We start from the raw sequence: 21,196 nt of genomic DNA on the forward strand, positions 1-21,196 counted from the left end.
TTCACAGAGACAGGAGTGTAAGAGAAGAAAAATTGTTTCGCAAGCTCATTGCAGCCCAAAAAAGGCCACTATCCTCACTTCAGCTAATATTTTTCAATTTTGGAAACTAAAGTGCCTTAGCAGGTGAGCAAGGCTCCTGTGAGAAGAAAGGAGGGCTGTGAGAAGAAGAGCAAGAGGAAAGTAACAGGCTGGGTAAATACTTTAAACTTGGAGATTTCAGGGAAGTTTTCACTAAACTTTCTATAAGAAGCAAGATTATCTATAGGCAGAAACTTAGCACGTGCCTATTTCTCCAAATTCCCTGCTAAAGACTACAGACTGATTAATGCTATCAGTTGCATAGACTGGCAGAGCTCAAACGCAGCCTTAGAGACTTTATTCCAGTCATTTATAATGCATACCACATGTGTACCTTACCTCAGCATTCTGTTTAAAAATATCTTCCTTGGTTCTGATCAGTGAAGTTTAAAAATATTGCTAAACTTCAAACTCAGTATATATAAAACATTTTATTGATTTTTTTTTTTTTTAAAAAGCAGATAATTATGCAAACCCCTAGTTCCTTACGCTACCTTCATAGGATACCTGATTAAAGGGCTTTTTTCTTAATTAAATCAGCGAGCACGCACTCAAGCATCCTTACCATAGCAAATCCATTTGCGTACCCACTGAATGAAACCACATTCAATATATAAACACACCACAGAACTGATTTCAAGTAAGGTGTTATTATAAGCAGTACGAAAAGCATTTTTAAAAGCTCTGTAAGAAACAGGTTGACAGTGCTCCCTTAAAGATGGATATAAAGGCAGGTTGATACCTCCTTCCAGTCCATAGATAGACCTAAACATCACTATAGTTAAGAGCACAGAACTGATTTTTACTTTGGATGTACCAGTACGATTAAATTGATCCTTGCTCATTGTACCATATAAAAATCAACAGAAAAGCTAGAGGACATTAAATAAATAAATAAATAAAGTCTGCAGAGGAAAAGGTCACAGACGCATGTAGCTGATGGAGAAACAGAGACCTTCTCCCCAGACACCTACATACACCTCCACACACCCATTCCATTGTTATAAAAAGTTCCTTAAGATTTTAAGGGACAGTGATATGCCAAAGGTGATAGACTGAAAACAAATAAAAGCGTATTGCTTTAGCGCATCACAAAGGAGAAGTTCGTCCAGCTGAACAAGAATTTAGAAACCCAAATGACACGTCAAGAACCTGCCGCTACTGTGCCTCCACAGGGAGAGCTCGCCATGGGCTCCATTTGCATGAGGCCAAGTGTTTAAGTTAGGGACATAAACATCACATCCAGTAACAACAAACAAACAGATTGAGATCTTTAAGTTTTCATGCATATGCTTATCTATAGAGGAATCATTTTCAACGTACAGCCTCGCCCTTCTCTTAAAGGGTTCAAGAAAACATTAAAGGCTGTGGCTGACAGGCTGCTCTTCACCAGGAGCACTGGGGTGACCACTTGCTGCTCCGTTCTCCTCAGCATCTTCCACCCATCGCCCCTTCCAGGCAGGGCCACACTGCTGGGCAGGTCACCATGAGGTAAAACACAGTTTTCAGCACACCCAGCTGAATCGCTCCCCGCTTCCCTGTGCTGCTGTGTGACAGTCATGGGGCAGGGCGTCAGCGGACAGGAATTTACTAAGAACAGTGACAACCAAGTCGCTGGACAAGTGTCAAAACACGACCTAAAAATCCCAAACTACCTTCCCAAAAATCCCCGAATCCCAACTAGTACCCTCAGCGTGCCGCCCACACCCCGGGCAAGGCGGGGAGCGGTTTCCTCAGAGCCCCGCCGCCATCCCGGAGCACGGCTCCCCCCCGCCCGCGGGCTCCCCCTACCTGTCCGAGTAGCCGCCAGCGGGCTCTCGCCGCTCCCTCACCGGTCGCTTCTCGCCTGCCCGCGGCGGGGCGGCACGGGGAGCCGGCGGGCTCGGCCATGAAGCACCAGGGAGCGCCCGGGGCTGGGAGGGCGAGAGGTAGGCGGCGGAGATCTGCCGCCGAGCCTCCAGCGGGTGCTAGGACCGGCCGGGCTCGGGGGAGAAGACGCGGGGGGCCATCTTTGTTGAGGGCAGCAGCGTGTTCCCAGTGCCTGCGGCTCCCTAGGACAGCGCTGCGGGGCCGGGAGGGGCGCGGCGCTTCTGCTGCGCTATGCCCGGCTCCTCAGGCGGGCTGCGGGGGCGAGGACACACCTCAAAAAGGGCTCTCCCGCAGCCCCAGCGCCCTGAGGGTAAAACCCCGAGTGAAACGCGAGCGACACGAGCGCTCCCACGCTACCGTCAGCGGCTGGCTGAAGCGCGCCCGGCCGCCATCTTGACTGCGGGCAGTGCCGTGCGGGAGCCGGAGCCATCTTAGCCCGGGGCAGCCCAGCTGCGGCGGAGCGGGGCCGGTCCCACCGGGACGAGGGCGCTGCGGGGTGCCACGGCCCGGCCGCAGCTGTCGTGAGGGGCTGGGAGGGTCCGGGGCCGGCCGGGGGCTAAAGGGGCCGCGGGCTGTGAAATAGGTGGGATATTTCTCCTGTTCCTGGCGAGTGGGTTGATTTTCGTCAGATGCCCGCCTGAGATAAAGTGATTGTGGTGTTACGTGATGCTTCTAAAGTAGAGAGGAGCCAACTTCCCGAAAACTTGTTTCTTCTTCCTCTGCATTTAAACAGCTGCGCAGCTACATCTTCCTCTCCCTAGTACAGCTAAATTTCCAGCTGCCTGGACCCACACTTTGGAGCAGTGTGGCAGGAAAATGTGCAAGCTGAGTGGCATGTATCAGCTGTTAAGAAACAGCTTAACTTTTACTCTTCCAGTCTGATTTGCCTCATGAATTGGTCTTTGAAAGATGGAGTTTTACCTTCAGTTTATGTCACGTATATTCCACATAGTGCAAGTGACCAGGAGTTTGGGATTTTTGTAAATTTCAGGGTGACTGCCAGAAAAAAGCTTTGGACATCATGTGTTGGACTGCAAAATCTTTTATCCGAGGGCTAAGCTTCAGTGTCAAATACTGCTCTAAGGACAACCATCTTCAAACAATATGTCTCTATAGTAAATTAAAACCAAAAAAATGCCACATCCTGGACTGGCCAGGAAGCACACGCAACAGCACTGTGCCACCTGGAAGTATCCTGCCATGGAGATTCCTTTCCTGCAAGGTATGAAGTTTACGTACAACCTTAATGTCAACAACCATCTTGATGCATCTGTTAAGGAAGCCAGCCATAGTTTTCAAAAGTCAAGGAAATATGTTCTTCCTAAAGGGTTTGAAGCAGAAGAATAAATACTAGGATTTCACTTACGTTGAAAGGCACATGCTTCTGCTCAACTTCCTGTACTGGTTTGATGTCCAGCTACATTTGGGTTGACTTTCCTGCTGTAGCAATTTTTAAAATAATAATGAAAGGATCTTTGAGACAGATTCAATTAAAGTGTCGGGGGGAGATCAGCTAGTATCGAGACAAGTGTCCAAACTGGTGACACTAGGCCTAACCATGAGCTGGCTCAGGAAAACTTGGCCTTTTGTATGCTGATCAGTAAATCACAGTTTATACCATATTGTAATATTAAAATACAATAATGACTTCACACAATCATGTTCACATTTGAAAAACTGTACTTTAAAAAGCACAGTTTTATTTCTCTAAATACATATTGTATAAATCAGTGGTAAGGTATCACACAGAATCATAAAACAGGCTGAAATAATTTCAGATCTTCTGCTCCTGTGTTTCTAATGAAGAATTTTCTAACAGCATTAGAAAAATAAGTTTACTGCAGTATGCCCACCTGTAAACTGATTAACATGCAATGCGAACACATAAATGCCATAAATGCCGTTTTAAAAGACTGTTGCATTGGTTTATTTTATCTTAGACATATTTTCAGATGGATGTGTAGTTCAAGTTAACAGTGTTTCTTCAAAGTTGACCCAGAGATCATGTTTGAAGTATTTGTTGTAACCCTCTTATTTTTAACCATAATGTAACATGTTGCTATATCTGTGTCATCAGTGTATACTAATGTTTCAAGGCACATACTTGAAGTCTTGATGGATGAGAAACTGTGGTTTTGTTTGTTCATTGGTAGTTGACTAACATGGTTTCAAATGCTGGTCTGCAACACTTTCCAGGAGACAAACAGGTGGCCTTCACATGAAGGCAAGCTGTGCCTGTTTGCTTTGGAGAAAATGTTTGCAAACAGTTTGTCACTGAGATTCCCTGCTAACCTCAAAAATCTCCCTAGATGCTGCTCTAGATTTTTCCCCACGTGTACTACAATTCCTCTGATATATGCCTATACTGTTGCCACCATATAATATATAATATTATATAATGTATAATATAATGGGAACTGTTCAAAACAAAGGGAGAGTGAATCATCGCAAGATTCATAAAAGACACCCGTGGAACTTGCCAAAAGGAGTTGTGGAGGCTAAAATTTTACATATGTCCAAGAGGACATTATATATGTACTTGAAAGAGACTGTTAAAAGTATTTTTAAATATCTAGAAACCGCATTCAGCTCAGGAAATTCCTGAGCTAACATAGTTGAAGGCTGAAGGAATTACGTGTTGGGGAATATCATCTGTGCTTGACCCATTTTTAAGGGTCAAGTGTTTGTGCCCTTAAGTCAGTGTTTGTGCCCGCTATGGGAATTTGTTTACATCTGTTTTGGGAGATGGTGTTTCTTTGGGGTACTGCTTTTCTCAAAATATTATTTTTTTACTTACAGGGGGAGAGTGGTACAACTAACACATCCTGCAATTGCTTTACCTTAACTAATTACAGAGTTCCCCTAGAGCTTTTTTAAGAGCTTTTGTAGTTTGTTTGACATGTGCTTCTGATTTGATATGCTAGGCCAGGGGGACTGTTGGTCTGAACTGGTAGCAAACACTCACGCTCTCCTGAATGATGCAGTTTATGTCCATGGGCAGTTTAGTAATTGAAGCAGACATATAGCCTTTGAAAGGAGAAGGAGCCGCTGCTAACATTCACATTTCGGATCTCAACCATTTTTGAGGACAAGCCAGAAACAAGCCAACAGTTCTTGCTGCAAAGTAAGGATGGGTTATTAGTGTATACAGCTTTATAAGTTTAGAAACATATAACATAGAAAGCTATAAAATGCTACTTTGTGTGATCTATGTAGTGTTGCATGCTGTAATACTTATTAAGCATAGTTTGATTAAATGACATTTTACAGTAAGCAAAAAGAAAGTGTTGTTCTAGCAATTTTAACACATTGTTTTTACAAAAGACACAACTTTGTTGGCAATGCAGTAGCAATATATAGCAGCTCATGGGCTGTGCTAAACCAGATCTGTGAGCTTATTCCTGATAAAAATTGCTGTAGAACCCTTATCAGTTCACTGCTTCACTCGCTCTGCTCCCTATGAACATTCAGACTACGCCTTTAGAGAAGGTGAGGGAAGAACCTGAACGAGCTGCTAGGACTCCCAGCTACAGGGATACGCAGCATGGAGGCATTGTTATGTAGAAAAGGAAATAAGAAATGATACATTACGAAAGGAAAAAGATGAAAAAAAAAAACACTTCTGAAGAAGAAAAAAATAATAGAAGAATTTAGTAAAGATAACTGAAAACTAGTTTTAGAACAAAACCAAACATCTTTACATATAATCAGTTAAGAAATACATTAAAGTACCCTAAATTTGAACAGAAGACCTCAGTAAATGTGTTAAGTAGAGTACATTTAGAATGCCTCCCTAAAAGATCAGGAAGAATTGAAGGAATCCTTCCAGCTGTGGTTGTTCTTTTTAATGGCTTGTACTATTGTAATAATGCAAAGTTGGTTTGTGGGTCTTGTAGCTCTGGAAAGATCATCATTGCCTTAGTGTATTCATATTGGAGTACAGATTGCTGGCTTATAGCCATTGTTTTCTTTCCTTGTTTAGCAGGAAGGGACAGAAATCCCGTGCAAAAGAAAAAAATTAGCATCTGTAACAACACCAGATCTCCTGAAGTCAGAGCAGAAAAACTGGAATGAAATTTCAGGAAGATACAAAGCTATGGCAGAAAGAATTAAGAAAAAAATAGAAGAATTGCACAACAAGTATACACTCAGTTTGGAAAGCCCACGGGTAAGTGGCAAAAAATACAAACATTTTCCGTTGTTGAGTACAAATGGCAGTGAAGCTATTTGTGTTATAAAATGCTATTTCACTGGTTATGGTGGTAATTTCAACTACTGAATAGTTGTGGATAGTAACAGCATTTGTTTAGAACAGCTTGTCTTGTTACGATAGTGTATTTGACCTTAATTTCACCACAGTCAAAGACAAATAAAGGTTCAACAATGCTCTGATATTTGATAAAGAATATAAGACATTGTAAGTTAAAAGAGCAGGTACAGGTCATCTTAGCCACTAATTTACAGCACACATAGGTAGCTTAAGTACACTAACTTTGAAAGAACCTTTCTGATGCATGGAATTCCTTCTTTCCCCTATTTCATGTTAGGTGCTCTTTTCTTTAATTTACATACAGTTGTGCTGTACAGAACACTGAATCTAGGTTTTCTAAGGAGATAATCTGGCTGTTGGACTTGAAACAAGTTTGTTTTGCATTTGAACAGATTAAGGTTGGCGAGAGTGTGTACTTTGAGGAGAATGGATGCATATTTCTTTCAAAAGCAGATGATGGTAAGGGATTTCTTTTCCTAGCATGGTACTATTGTTAAAACAATTGTGCATGTATCATTAGTCTACTTTTCTTATAGTAAGGCTTAATTGCTCTTTAAAAAAAATCTAAAAAGTATTTTATAACATTCTTTAACAATTGATCAATAATTCTAAAATCCTGATTCTGAAAATGTGAGATGAAAGGAGTAAGGAAATAACATATACTGAAACTGATGCAAGTTTCTAGAAAGGAAAGAGAAAAAACACTTCTCAGAGTCCTAATTTAAAGTTTTTTAAAAGGCCTATTTTATTTCAAAGAGGATGAAAAAAAATTACTGATTATATTTAGTAAAACCACCCATACTGTAGGTATCTGACCTTTAAAATTTAATATATTTGCCAGATGCCATTATCTCTACTTTTCAAATAGTTGTAATACCAACAACACTTTGGGGAAGGGGAGGAGGGCAGTACTTTTTTTTTTTTATTATTTTTACAAATTGCATTTGCAGGTATCGCACAAAAAAGATACTTGGTTCCAGTAGTATGCTTGTGAATACTGTAAGCAGGCTTATTAAACACAAGTATCAACAAATACTGTTCATTTTGACGTGCCTTAATTAAAGCATTTTATTATTTTTTATGTAGTAGATGAAGGAAATGTTCACATTTTATTCAGTGCTGAAGATCTTGGCTTTTATGATGCCTTTATTCAACGGATCAGAATTTCGCCAGACCAGAGATACATGGCTACCAGCTTAAAAAGGGAAAATTCTGAAGAGGCAACCTGTGTTGTTATGAAACTTGATGATTTCCCTGTCGTGGAAAAAGTAATTCCAAACATATTTAGTTTTGGTAAGCTGTATTTTTAAATATCCTGTAGATCACACCAACTTTCAAAGCATTTTTCTTAGTCTACATATAATAGGAGTAGTGCTTTAAAAAAGTAAGGATTAAATCTAAAAATGTTACTTCCTCACAGCTGTTGAACTATTTCTTATTTGAGAGATGTGTTCCTCCACACTGCAAAATTACAAGTTATTTGATATGAGTGAGTGAATCCTTTCATGATGCAAGTTTTCCTTCTTTATAAAAGCAAGCATTTATACATGTTTGAACACTCATGCATATCATTCTTTTTACTGAATTCAGTATGCTTCTTTAAAAATTTACTGACATAACTGCAATATAAGGATCTTTTTGAGAAATGTAGGTATAGAACTGAAATCACCGATAGCTGTAAACACTTAGCTTAAAAGTAGGCAAATACTAAGTGTTGGCTGGAATTTCAGGCAGACTTCAGGATGTGGGTCACCATTCAGAGCCCAATGAATTCAGTTAGTCAATTCTTTCAGCATAGGTGAGGGAGTTTTACATTGCTCTTAAAAACATGCAGAAGTAAACCTAAGTGAAACAGAAATCTTTCATTTTTTTATATAGCACATTAAAGAATATAGCAAAAAGAGCGCAACAGAATGCATACAGTGTTCCACAGCTTGTATTTCGGAGTTTGGTAGATGTCATCAAGGATATGTAGTGCATTAAGCAGTTTGCCTGGACAGGGCAAGAATTTACCACTCTAGGTTATTACCACATATGCAAGCACAGAAAACTAGAGTATCCTTATCTCAGGAGTACTCATGGAACATATACATCATCACTTTTCTCTAAATGCTTTCCCTACAGTTGCATGCAATGGTGCAGAGCTCATATCCTCTATTGTCTTGCTGACTACTTAAATTTCTGCTTCCCTGTGCAGCTTTAAACTTCCACATATCTCCTATTTTCCTGTTACCTCCAGGACCCTGACATCATCAAGAGCTTCCTCTTCCTGGGCCCTGTTTTGTTTCTGTGTTCTTTTTTCCCCTCACATATGTTATGAGATATGTGGCATTCAAAGAAAACATGGAAAAATATTTTTGTGACATATCCCATCCTCTGGAATGTAGAAGTCTTGTCCTCAGTTCCACATCAGTTGAAACCCACTTTTTTCAGAATGTTCATGGAGCTCTATTTTCTCTCAGTAACAGTATGTACTGTTCCCAGTTTGATATGCATTTGTCTTTTTTCCAGAATGGGTTACAAATGATGTTTTGTATTACACAAGTGAGAAGAACCTTAAATGCCAGAATGTGTTTATGACCACTTTCACTAAACAGAAACATACTGAGCTGGTTTATACAGAACAAGATGCAAGGTAATACCCATCTAAAATAAAATAAGTCCTTTGCATATTCTAGAGTATTTAATAAGTAAAATGCAACTGGTTTGGAAAACAAGTTATTCCATACCTCACTTCAAATGGTAGAAGGCATTTTTAAGTTCTGTTCTGCTGTGACATATACGTTCTGTTCAGTAGTGCCATATACAGTCTGAGAATGTACTTTCTTCTCTTGATACGTGATCAGCAGCGATTTAACTTTTCTCTGTTACCTCACGAGTTCAGCTAAGACTATAAATGTCAAGGTCAGTCTTGGGTCAGGGTGTCCTTTAATGAATGTGTGACAGTTTCATACAGGATAAATCAGGCTGGGGGTTTCATTTTGTTTTCTCTGCTATTGATGTCTGATACATCTTTTAAAAAACATAGAAGTTCAGGCTAATCCTTGCTCTGGGTAATGGATGAGCAAAATCATTACAGCGTGCCCAGAGAGAGAACTATTGTTGACTGAATACCCTCTCAATAACCTTTCTTTAAGCAGTGGCTTAGGAAGACAAGAGGGCTCTTGCTGAATTGAGTGCAAAACTAGTTTTTTGGCCAAGTAGCATTAAAATAACAGATTTGTACAGCATACTATACATGTTTGTAAGTATTATTAATTCAAGTAACATATTCAGTAAAGAAATTTCAACTATACATTCATCTGGAAAAAAAAATCTGCGATAGAGATGGAGTAAATCAGATCTTTTTATTCCAGCTGTAGTTATTGCATATTATTTTAAAATCAAGCTGCACTGACTTGATATGTCCCCACAGGGAAACTGTTGGCATAATTCTGAAGGTCGTAGTCATTACAGTAAATCTACTAGAAACTTACTCTAAAGGTTCATGTGCTAGTGCAGCTCATGACTGAACAGACTTGTTTGTGGAGGAGGGCAAGACAGTCTTTTGCATTCCTGCTGAGCAGTTCAGTTATACATGTCACCAACTCTTTTACTTGCAATCAGATGTTTTTGTAGAAGCTGATGTTAGCTTGACTTCCTTAAAAAAAAAAAAAAAAGCTAGATATGTGCTTCATATGTGATATGAAAGCCAGAGACCTCGGGGAGAACTGTAACCTGCATTTCAGCTTGACTCTCTTAGAGGTAAGGTCAGCAGAGCCAGACTGTTGGACTTCCTACTGAATGCAGCGCCACACTTGCCAAATTTGTGTGGATTAGAGAGCCAGGAGGCTGATTCCTTGCAGACTTAAGAACCCCTGCTGTCTCTGTCCTCCTAAAAACATCAAGAGGGTGCAATTAGGCAAAACAATTGTACCAAAAAAAAAAAAAGGAATTTCTCCACCTGCAAATAATTAAAGGCACTGAAAATGCTATCCAAAGCTTCCTGTCTTTCACCATTCAAATATTTTGAAGTCTCGAAGGTTCATTATTGCAGTCTTGCATCTGATTTGTATAATGCAGATTACAGTCCTCAACCCTGCAGTTTCTTCATGAAATCATCTGGAGCTGTGTGTTGGAGGCACTTTGTGTAGAACCATCCTGTCTTAAAGCTTCAAAACAACAAAAACTCTTAGGTCCCAAGCTGTGACATTTCAATTAATTTTTAAGACGTATTTAGAAATTTGAATCTGACTTAAAGCCTGAACTTGTTCAATATTAGTGTGTAACCACTGGTTAACATTATTTCCTGTTTCTACATTTTAGAAGCATTCAAACCAGTAGAGAGTTGCTAAACAGTTCCTATTTTCCAGCTTTATCACTTCAACACTGTCCGTCTTGTCTTATACAGGCCTCTGTGCTGTTGTTTTTTGTTTTTTTTTTTTCAAGTTTTCTTGTCTTACTTTGGGGAAAGTTAAATCAGTAACAGGCTTTTTATCAATTTATCTTTATAAAAGCTCCTACTTCGCTGTTCACACTTGATGTCCTTTATTAATTTAAATTTTTCTTTAGAACTTTCTTTTCTGAAATAAGGTCACTAGCTCAATACAAATTTATAGGTTCTGCATGAACTTTAAAGCATATATATCTGTGACCTTCCAATCCATCTGACTGATGCAAAAACCTGGATTAATTTGGGGAATAACTGAACTGCTTTCCCTGCAGACTTCAGGTACCACACACAAAATTGTTGGGTTTTGAATGCTGAAATAAATGCAGCAGAAGTGGGTTTGGAACCAAGTAGTCTGGAATTTCTCCAGCCTACTTACAGGCATGCCCTTTCTTACCTTGTAGCAGGAAGCCCATGATTCTGGATTAACTGATGTGGTTTTTGATTACTAATCAGGCTGAAGCTTTTTTTATTATTATTATTGCTTACAGATTTTTTGTGGACATATACTGCACGAAAGATAGGCGTTTTCTCACTATCAACAGCAATAGCAAGACAACCTCAGAAGTTTGGCTGGTTGACTGTAGACATCCTTTTAAGTTACCTGTTCTCGTACAAGCACGAACAAAAGGTGTCATTTACCACATTGAGCACAGAAATGATGAGTTGTATATTCTTACTACATATGGAGAACCTGCAGAATATAAGGTAATCTTAACCAATAGTAAGAGTTGTAAGATTAATTCAGACACCTGTTGCAGATCATAGAAATAGTAAAGCTGGGTTTTAACTCTGTGCTTCACAGCTTACTAAAATAATTCAAGAGAATTACAAAGATTGCTGCATGAATTCAAAAACTACAGTACTATGTGAGTCTTGCCTGTAGCATGCTGATTTCACTCTTAAGTTCTTTGGAAACATTAAGAAATGAGCGTGTTTTACCAGCTATTTGCCCTCTATTAAAACTTAAGTTTATCTCAATAACCAACTGATTTGCTAGTGGACACACTGAAAGCCCTTAACAAGATTTTAACTTCCTTTTGCAAATGTATTTAGATACAAATTGTTCCATAAACTTACTTCTATTCATATCAGTTTTCCTAGTCACATTAAAATGTTTCAAGTGGCAGCTTTTCCTTGATAGCTAAGACTATACTGCTTACTTAGAGGAAATGCCTTGCTGCTCAGGTGGCAGCATCTTGTCCTCCTGTACGTAGTGCACTGCTAGGAAGTGCTGACTACCAGACAGGGAACAGTGACCTTCCATCAACACCACCCAACTTCCCCATTTTTGTGTACTAAATCAAGTGTATACATTGTAGTATATAAAAGTATATCAAGTACATACATATATATATATATATATATATATATATACATTTTTTAAATTTCCCATTGAAACAAAACCCTTTACTAAGGAAAAGAAAAACAGCTTGCTATGATGCTATTTTCCCTACAAAAATTTTAACACCCCTGTGACTGGAGGCTGAGCCAGTTCTGTTTAATTTAATTTTATTTTTTTTCCTTGTTTAATAAGGTTGGTTTATGCTGGATCAGCTAGTTGAACAAGCTCACCACTTGGGTTTAATTAGCAGTAGTTGTGCCGGTACAAAGCAAGCAGTGGGAACTCATAGGAAGGAGTGGAAAAGGCAGTATTACAGCAGACTGGATTTAGCCTTTTCACCTCCATAGTATAAACCTATGGAGCTGTCAGGTGACCTCCCCAAGGACAATTAAGAGACATTTTAAACTTGAAAGGGATAGAAACTTGAAAGGGATAGGTTTCAGTAGGTATAACCAACAATAATTAACTGCAGTTCTTATGAGATTCCCCCCCCCCCCCGTATTTAAAGAAGCAAAAAACAACTTCTGCCCTGCCTGCTGTGTCTGTGAAGAGCCAGTCCTTGCTCCCAAGCTCACTTTCAGCAAAGTTTGTTTGGAAGGGCACGTCAGGAGAGACGTCAGGTATGATAAGCAGAGGAAGTAAGAGAACCACAGCATAAGGAGATGAAAAACTGAGTTTTAAACAGAGAGACTGCCTGCTTAGATTAATAGGCAGCAGAAGCAACCTTCATGGAAAACCCCTACCCTGCCCTCTCCCTTCCAGTGTACTCACCCAACCCAAGTGTCTTAAAGCAACATAGTTCAATTGCAAATGGGGTTGTAAAAAATAAGTGCCATCTGTCACACAGATCTCTCTTGCTTTCGATATGTATGCAGTTACTGAATTGTTTTTCCATTCTGCCCAAGTAAAGCAAATTTAAAACCCTCCGGTTTTAGTCATGAAGAAAAAAAAATCTTTTGCAATTAAAATGTTGCCCAAGATCAGCTGTATGTCTGTACTTCTCATACCTCTTACTATATCTCAGTAATACAAGGCTGTATTTTGTGTTTACAGTTGATGAAGGCACCAGTAGGTTCCAGTAGCATGGAGAACTGGCAGCTAGTTTATGCACTGGAAGAGAAAAACAAGCTAATAGACTTGGAGATGTTCAGTGATCACTGTATTTTGTTCCTGCAGAATGCCGGTCATCTCTACTTAAATGTGATCTCTCTTGTTTCACATTCAGTTCAATCAATAAAGGTAAGTTTTAGCTTCCTCGGGCAACTTGGTCTTTTTCCAGCAGTACTTGATCACAGAATGGTTGAAATAGAAAGGGACTTCTGCAGATCATCTAGTCCAGGGCCACCCGGAGCACATCGCACAGGATCAATTTAATTCTTTACATAAAAGATTATAAAGGAAAAAAAAATTATATGAGATTATAAAGCAAATAACTTTTACTGGGCATATTTGTGGTTACAGTCATCAGCCTGTGCAAGGAAGTAAGCCTGAACCTCCCTGAGAAGAAAGATCAGAACATTCAGAAGACAGATAGGGTTGCTGTCCCATAATAAATGGGAATTTCTTCCTTTCTCTAGTTGTTGCTAAATACTTGCAGAATACAAATATGGTGACTTAATTAAAAACCATGGTGTCTGGAGACCATTTAGCTGAAATATTTGATTTGTTTGCCTGAAAAATACTGTCTGAAGAACTTGCAAGTTTATTGCAACAAGCTACCAGTACTGGGTTCTATAAAACTGCTACAGATAAGAGGTTTTCTACAAAGCATACTTTATGGTCTCTGAAACCTTTCGTTTTTGAAAATGGTCTTAGTTAATTTATTTATTCAGAGAGGGTCTGCAGTTACTCAGGAGAACTTTGACTTTAGCTGCCATTTTAGAAGTCTCTAGCAAGCTAACTCAAGTAAGCAGTGGCCTGGCAGAGAGTTTGACTATGTCCCCGCTGCTCTCAAAGAATGAATCTTGATTTCTTTTATTCTTAGTGGAGTTAAAAATCTTAAATACAATAGCAGTAAGTGTCTGAGGGTAAATGTGCCAGGAAAAGGTTTTGTTCTTCACAATGGCTGGCACTAAGAACAAAGTTAAGAGGCAGGGGTTTTCAGTGGCTTAGCATTACTGAGCTAACTCACAGCAAAAGCCTAACAACTGACATGGACTTGGCTGTGTAACATGGTGAAGTACGACTGGAAATCAGAGGGGAAAGAGGATCTAAAAATTAAAAACAATGCAGAACCATTTCAAAGAATGTTTTAATTTTTAAAAATCTGCACTAATGCTCATTTCAAACTGGATTTTAATTTGGATTTATTTTTCTATTTCATTAACAAACTTCATCCAATGGCCCTCGGTGAAAAGTTTACCGAAGGCTCTCACTTTACGGCTGTTATATTACTGAATTTAAAAGAAATAAAGATTGTGCTACGTAAAAACTGAAGATAATTAGCTTGCTATTCAAAATCCTCTGAAGGACACACTAAGCAGAATTTATAGAAGAAGCGTAAGGGTCTCACTTGAAATGCTGTGTTTTCTCAGCTGCCTGCGTGGGCCTGTGCATTTGAATTGGAATCCCATCCTGAACATACCACCAGCACTTGCTATTTTCAGCTCACCTCCCCAGTACACCCCCCTAAGCGTTTTGCATATTCATTTAAAGAAAATAATCTCATTGAACAAGCTGTGCAAGAGGTACCAATTATTACCAACTGTCACACTACACGTTTACTAGCTAAAAGCAAGGTAAGATTTTTCAGTCCTTTTCCCATTCCCTTTATTCTTCCCTTCCTCCCCACCCTTTTGTAGAAAATGCATTTGGCAGGGAATAGAGATTAAAAATGTAAAAGAGCATTTGGTGCTATACTTACTTACCAGTGGGTGTTTTCTTCAGTACTGTAGAGAAGAACAAGAAAGAGTCGTGATAAGATTTTTCCATTGATCTGGGTATGCTAGAGGAGATAACAGTACACGATGAGTCAAGAATCTTAGTACAGTGTAACTTAAGACTCCCTAGTTGATGTATGGCATCACGTTCTCTATGATAAATGAGAAAAATATGCCAGCATTTGAAAAGGACACCCCGCAACCATCTACACTGTGTAGATTGAGAGAGTTTTAACAGCCTGCGTTTAAAAAATTGGTGATGTTAATAAAGAGTTTGTGCTGCAGTAAGTGGTAAACTATTTAGTTAATCATAGATATTCTTGGTGTTAAAGAGGGAAGGACGACTTGGGTACTTTGATAGTTTAAAAACTCCTCAGGTGTTGCACTTAAATGAATTTTATATTCTGCATCCATAAGCCTACACAGCAGAGGTTCGGTCTCTTGCTTTATTTTTCAAGAGTGCTTTGTACAATCTAAGTGAAAAAAATTACTGTAATCAAAAAAAAAACACATTTTAAAATAAATAATTGAAGTTTTCATTGCCATGTGTCATTGAGATTTCTGAAATGTCCTTTATTGTAAAATACTCCTTCATTTCCAGGATGAAACTTTGGTGCCAATTACAGTTTTTCATAATATGAATTCTAAAGAGCTACACAGGAAACCACTTCTAGTTCATGTATATGGAGCTTATGGCATAGATTTGAACATGAGCTTTAAAGAAGAGAAGCTGTTGTTAATTGAAGAGGGTTGGATATTAGCATATTGCCACGTTAGGTAAGTCAAATATAGCATGGAAGTAAGATTTTCGTTTCTGGGCAATACAGATATTTCTTGATGTGCAACTGAAGAGGTAGAGAAGTTTTTTCTCCAATTAGCTATATCTAAGTCTTCCTGCTTTTCACCTCCATCTCTTTAGAATTTTTAAAAGCCGTATTTAAAAAAAAATTGCTATGGGAAGAAAATAGACTTTTACGACTACATACTGTATTCAGGTTAAATCAACAGTATGATTGTGTATAATTTTTAATCGTTTTGAAGCTTCATTACTTTTCAACTCATCTTTGCTCAAAAATATTTGATAACACATTCAGAAAGCAGTGATATGTTACTGCCCTCTTTTTTTTGTGGGTATTGTGTACTAATATTGAGTGTGTGCCTTCTGAAAACAATTTGCCTTTCTTCAGCAACAACTAAACATTTAAGTTGCCTCTGTTCTTCTGTTGACTAAATCTTCTGTCTTCAGTTTAACTACAAACAAACTAGTTTTATAAAACCACTATATGCAACAGACTTCACATTTTGTTGAGATAGTTCAGTAGGTAAAGAAAGGTAATAAAAGTATCACTTTAAGGAGGGGAAGGAAGGGGGAGAATGAACATGTTAGAAATAATAGTTCCAAAACAAATTCAGCAAACAAATATATTCAGTACTGCATAGTTCTTCCTCCCTGTAAGTATCCCTGTATCTCACAGTGCAAGTCAACCCTAGAGAGTACCAAAGATGAAGAATTTTGTCAGACAAATCATTTGATTGATTTTAAACTCAAAACCTGAATAAGGAAACTTTAGGTAGTTTACAACTAAATTTGTGGTTGTATATAAAGGAATACAAGTAAATTTAGTTTAAAATATCTGTGAGTACTAAAAAAAAAAAAAAAAAAAAAAAAACATCATTTCCTGTAGTATTTGAAATTCACAGAAAGAAAAACTTACTGACAGTCTCAAATTTTAAGCTGCACAAAAGAAATCCTGAGCATCTTGGCATGGAGCTAGGAAATACTCTTTCACTCTTGTTAATAAATCTAGTGATAGCAATATAAGAATAGAAAATGTTTTAGTTACTATTTTAATCATTTCCTGTATAAAAAGATAATATCAGTATTTGATTTTGTACTGGCTACTTGGACAATAACACTTCCTACAATGCTTTTTCTGCAAGTTCTAGAACACAAGGACACAGAACACCCTTATGCTGTTACATTTTCACAAATCATGCAAGGATTTTTTTTGTTTGCATGTTGTGTATTGTAGCCATAAGGGAGAGTAAAGACAGGAACACAGGAAAGTTAATTGGAAAGGCAAACTATGTTTTTGTGATTCTGTGGCTGCTGCTGTCCTTTATTATCCGAAGCTTTGCTCTGTAGTCTTTTCCAAAAAAACTCCAACTGGAATTATTTTAAATTTCAGGGGTGGAGGAGAGCTAGGCCATAGCTGGCACAAAGATGGATGTCAGGATAACAAACTCAAAGGTCTCCATGACCTTAAGGCTTGCATCATGCTGCTGCATGAACTAGGATTTTCTCAGCCAAAATACACAGCACTAGCAGCTGCCAGTGCTGGAGGAGTTCTTGCAGGAGCCCTGTGCAACAGCGATCCAGAACTTATCAGAGCCATGGTTTTACAGGTAAGGTACTGTACTGCAGACATCTTACTCGTTATGATGTTAAACAAAAATCCCAAACAAAAAAAACAGCTTGTTTTAAGAAAACTCTTTCAGAATTTGAAACATTCCAAATCACATTCCTCATTTGAAAAAGCCTCTATCTTTGAGCATTTGAGGTCCTGTGTCATGTTTACCAACTTTTTTTTTCATATTTTTTAAGGCTCCTTTCGTAGATGTTCTAAATACAATGATGAAAACTGATCTCCCACTGACAATTGAAGAACAAGAAGAATGGGGAAATCCATTAGTAGATGAAAAATGTATGAAGTATATCAAAAGCTACTGTCCTTACCACAATATTAAGCCACAGGTAAAGCTACCCTTTCTGTGAGGAATACTACAAGAATAAACATGTAGCACTTGATAGGAAAAATAATAAAGAACGGATAACTGAAATTAAAAATAATGTTTTATCCTTTCAAAGCTTTCTATCCCAGCATTTTAAAACTTAGCTGCTGCTTTGTGTTAAAATGAACTATTAAGATAAATATAAGCTATTTCAGTAATAATGTTAGCAGTATTTGAGTCAGAGACTACTGGCATTAACCAAATGCATTCCACTAAATAACAAATTTCAAAAGCTGTTTTTGTTATAGGACTGCCACATACTCTATCATCTAACAAACCTCAACATGTAAAACATATTCTTCCTTTTGGGGGGGGTTTCTGCTGTTTTACTGCATTTTCCATACTCTGCTAGAGCAGAAAGGAGGTGTTTTCCACTAATTAAATATCCTTCAGAGGCAGACAGTGAAATGGAAAATGAGCTATTGCTTTGACATGGTTATGTCAGAGGAAATCTTTATTTGAGGAAGTGCTACCTGTGTTACATAGCTCTGTAAAAAATCTTGCTAAATAAAACCAACTTTAAGTATAAAAAAAGTTTGCAAAAGTAAAACTCAATTCCTATTCTGTTGAAGGTGTACCATTCCATGACTATCTGGGGGGGGGGAGGACGGGGGGACACCTTGGGTGGTAATCACCAGCAAGCAGTCACGTCAGACCTTTAACAGCACAGAGGCAATGTTTTTGATTACCTTTGTTTTTGATTACGTATTGCAGGCAGATGATCCTCTAATATTAATTTGTCATTTGTCAGACCAAAATACTTTTTCCATTTACTGATAAAAGTAAAATGTTTTTTTCAACTACAGGTAATTTTATGGTTCATTTTAGATGAACCGTAACAAGTAGTACAGTGAGATACATGGAGAAAAATGTGCTCACTCAGTTGAATAGAAAATCAGTTGTCATGTATCTAACCTTGTTTTTTTTAATCAGTGTTATCCTTCAGTTTTTATAACGGCATATGAAAACGATCAGCGAATACCACTAACAGGGGTTCTACGGTACATTCAGAAACTTCGGAAGGCTGCACTAGATCATGCCAGCAGAACAAAAAAGAAAGGTAAGATAAGAATATTACAGATACATGGACTTAACTAAAGCAGAATATTAGTAGTCATGTAATTCAGTATTATAGATTGACTCCTCCTTAAATTAATTCATATGTACAATATAATCCAGTATTCATTCTTGCTCAGAAAGAGAAAGCACATCTTTCCAAAGAGAGACAGAACATACACACTGAATATATAAACATTTTTCAAATACTTAGTTAACATAAATATAGTTCATCCAGCAAGCCCCTAAATGATCCTTTTTTTCCCCCTTAAAGAATAACAGAAATTATTTCAGAACAGAAGGTAGAGTAACATTTTATCCCTAAACACCTCTCATCCCACACTTACCTTTCCTTGTTCATTCAATGTCAAGTGATTGCTGGCTTCATTGTTCCAGGAAATTGGATCCCTAATATCATCTTAGACATCCAGGCAAATGGCAGTCATTGTGACTCATCTTGGGAGGATTCACTAAATGAGGTATGTTCCCTTTATTGTATGCATCCATAACACAGTGTGGAGATTTTCCTCAATTAATACTTCAACCTCAGTAGTTCATGCAGTCTTTGAATGTACGTTTGAAGTATTAAAATAAAAAAAAATGCTGAAATTAAGGTTGCTCTTGAATATTTACAGAAAGGAATCAACAACAGAGTGCAATTATTGAACCTCATTGTGCCTTAAACCTCAAAATAGTGTTAAAATCCCACTGTAATATGCCAGGAGCTTTGAATGAAAGGTTCTAAGTTGTGCAAAACATTGTTCCAGCATGAAAAGTCTTGCACTATACAGTATTAAGAGTTTAATTTAGCCATAATGTTTGTTTTTTTTTTAATTTACTTACATATTCCGCATGAGTAAAATATATGATGGATTTGATTTTTATATTTTGGAATGCATGATCTATACACTCAAAAGAAGCTATTACAATTAGGTTTCAAGGTTTTGCACTTTCTGCAAGTATGTATGCTAAAAGCAACAGACTGCCAAGACCTGCTGCATTGTTACTGGTGTCTCAGACTATCACAAATTTTATTGCTGTTAATTTTCACAAATCCTAGCAAGTGTTATTTATTGTGGCAGTTATTCCCAAAATTAAATTTTGGACTAAAAAGCCTTATTTTGTTTCAGGGCAAGGTTTTGCTTAGTATCAATATAGGAAAGGAAGATTGGAATAGCTCTACAACAACCTGAAGCTTTATAGCATGAAGAGTTTTATTATTTTATAATAAAATATTTTCCTTGCTTTAGGTGGCAAGACAGCTTGCTTTTCTGAAAAAAGAACTTGAGGATATGTGATATGCCTCCAACATTACATCAAATCCTGCAAATAGCTGATAAGCACATCAACTACCTGAAGAACTTCGTGTCAGTTTTTTATTTCTATGAAAGTGAACACCTTCTCCAGATGGATCCCTGCTCTGTGAGCATAAGCAGACCAGAAATTCAAAGGCAAAGTTGGGTGTGACATCGCTTTACAAACATACAAACTGAATTTCTCCCCTGCCAAATGGTACAGAAGTACCTGCTTTCATGTACAGTTCTCTTTATAAGCAAAGCATACAGCACTATACAAGTAGAGCAGTAGTGCAAAACAGTTTGTGCTGAAAGCCCAAGGTATGAAGCTATGCACTTTTTACGGGCAGCATTTCTAATCTAAGACCTCTCTTCTACAACCAGATTTTACGCAAGGCAGTAATTCTCCCGCACAGCTGTATTTGGTTAAAAAGTCTCAATAAAGTTCTTGTAAAAATGAATCCCCAGCTGTAGGTAATGATGATTATTGCCCTTCCCAGCTACACAGCAGCCAGAGAGTGCTGATCATACAGTGGGGCCAAACAGACTACAAAGAAAAAATGGACTCTCAAGAATAGGGATTTAGAAGTAGCAGAACTCTTTCAGCTGAGTAGATTTGAAATCTTGCAATGGCCTTAATTAGTACGGTAAAGGAAGTGCCAAAGTCCCTCCAGTAGACAACACAAATGACTGCCCCAGAAGGAGATGCAAGAGTCTCTCCAGAGGAGAGAACAAAAAGAATGCCCCCATCAGAGCAGCTTGATGCATAGCTTTCGTAGTTTCTGAGCAAGGCAGTCTTACACAAGAGTGCTACTCATTGTTTGGTAAGACAGACACATGGTACATATTCAGAGCTATTAAGAGCTGAGAGAACAGGGGAAGAGGTAAACCATCAGAACATTATGTACTACTAATTTATCTTGCTTTTACCTGTATTAACAAATACAGAGCCATCCCTGTGTAAAGCTCATTCTAAAGCTACAGATGTAAAAATAAGTAACTAAATAAAAATGTCAACTGCCACAGGCTCCAGATTCTCAGAAGTGCTTCACTACCAGCAACTGTAAGGGGTAGCACCCAGGAAGCTGTTCCTATTCTTCACACATTCTTAAACAGGATAGTCTTATAGGGCATTTACTTGTCTCCACAGACCCAATGGGGGTGTCTAAATAGCTAGAGTTG

The 21,196-nt window shown here is 38.2% G+C and overlaps 2 protein-coding genes across 8 annotated transcripts in view; one reads left to right on the top strand and one right to left on the bottom strand.

Moving 5' to 3' along the window:
• The window catches only part of CAMKMT (calmodulin-lysine N-methyltransferase), a 216,923-nt gene extending 214,923 nt beyond the window's left edge, over positions 1-2,000 (bottom strand). Inside the window, exon 1 of the mRNA XM_035320717.1 lies at positions 1,870-2,000. Within this exon, the coding sequence (XP_035176608.1) occupies positions 1,870-1,968 (99 nt within the window). The 5' untranslated portion in view covers positions 1,969-2,000. The remainder of the gene's footprint in view (positions 1-1,869) is intronic.
• PREPL (prolyl endopeptidase like) lies at positions 1,932-21,037 on the top strand. 7 transcript variants are annotated; one of them, XM_035320707.1, is made up of 15 exons: positions 1,932-2,257; positions 2,939-3,169; positions 5,930-6,115; positions 6,535-6,676; positions 7,304-7,510; positions 8,729-8,852; positions 11,138-11,354; positions 13,045-13,230; positions 14,526-14,729; positions 15,472-15,647; positions 17,060-17,276; positions 17,476-17,625; positions 18,597-18,723; positions 19,116-19,198; positions 19,970-21,037. In XM_035320707.1, the coding sequence occupies exons 1-15, from the start codon at positions 1,967-1,969 to the stop codon at positions 20,015-20,017; spliced, it is 2,589 nt and encodes an 862-aa protein (XP_035176598.1). In that variant the 5' UTR covers positions 1,932-1,966; the 3' UTR covers positions 20,018-21,037. The 7 variants fall into 7 exon arrangements, with proteins under 7 accessions (XP_035176598.1, XP_035176600.1, XP_035176601.1 ...); XM_035320709.1 differs by having other exon boundaries at positions 7,307-7,510; XM_035320710.1 differs by having other exon boundaries at positions 6,610-6,676.
• Positions 21,038-21,196: the final 159 nt, after the last annotated feature.

This window comes from Oxyura jamaicensis, chromosome 3 (genome assembly GCF_011077185.1).
Source record: "Oxyura jamaicensis isolate SHBP4307 breed ruddy duck chromosome 3, BPBGC_Ojam_1.0, whole genome shotgun sequence".
Classification (NCBI taxonomy): Eukaryota; Metazoa; Chordata; class Aves; order Anseriformes; family Anatidae; genus Oxyura; species Oxyura jamaicensis.

Coding starts and splice junctions, on each gene's coding strand:
- PREPL (XM_035320707.1), top strand. CDS start 1,967: ATGAAGCACCAGGGAGCGCCCGGGGCTGGGAGGGCGAGAGGTAGGCGG. Junction 3,170..5,929: donor GGAGATTCCTTTCCTGCAAG/GTATGAAGTTTA, acceptor TTCCTTGTTTAG/CAGGAAGGGACAGAAATCCC. Junction 19,199..19,969: donor GGGAGGATTCACTAAATGAG/GTATGTTCCCTT, acceptor TCCTTGCTTTAG/GTGGCAAGACAGCTTGCTTT.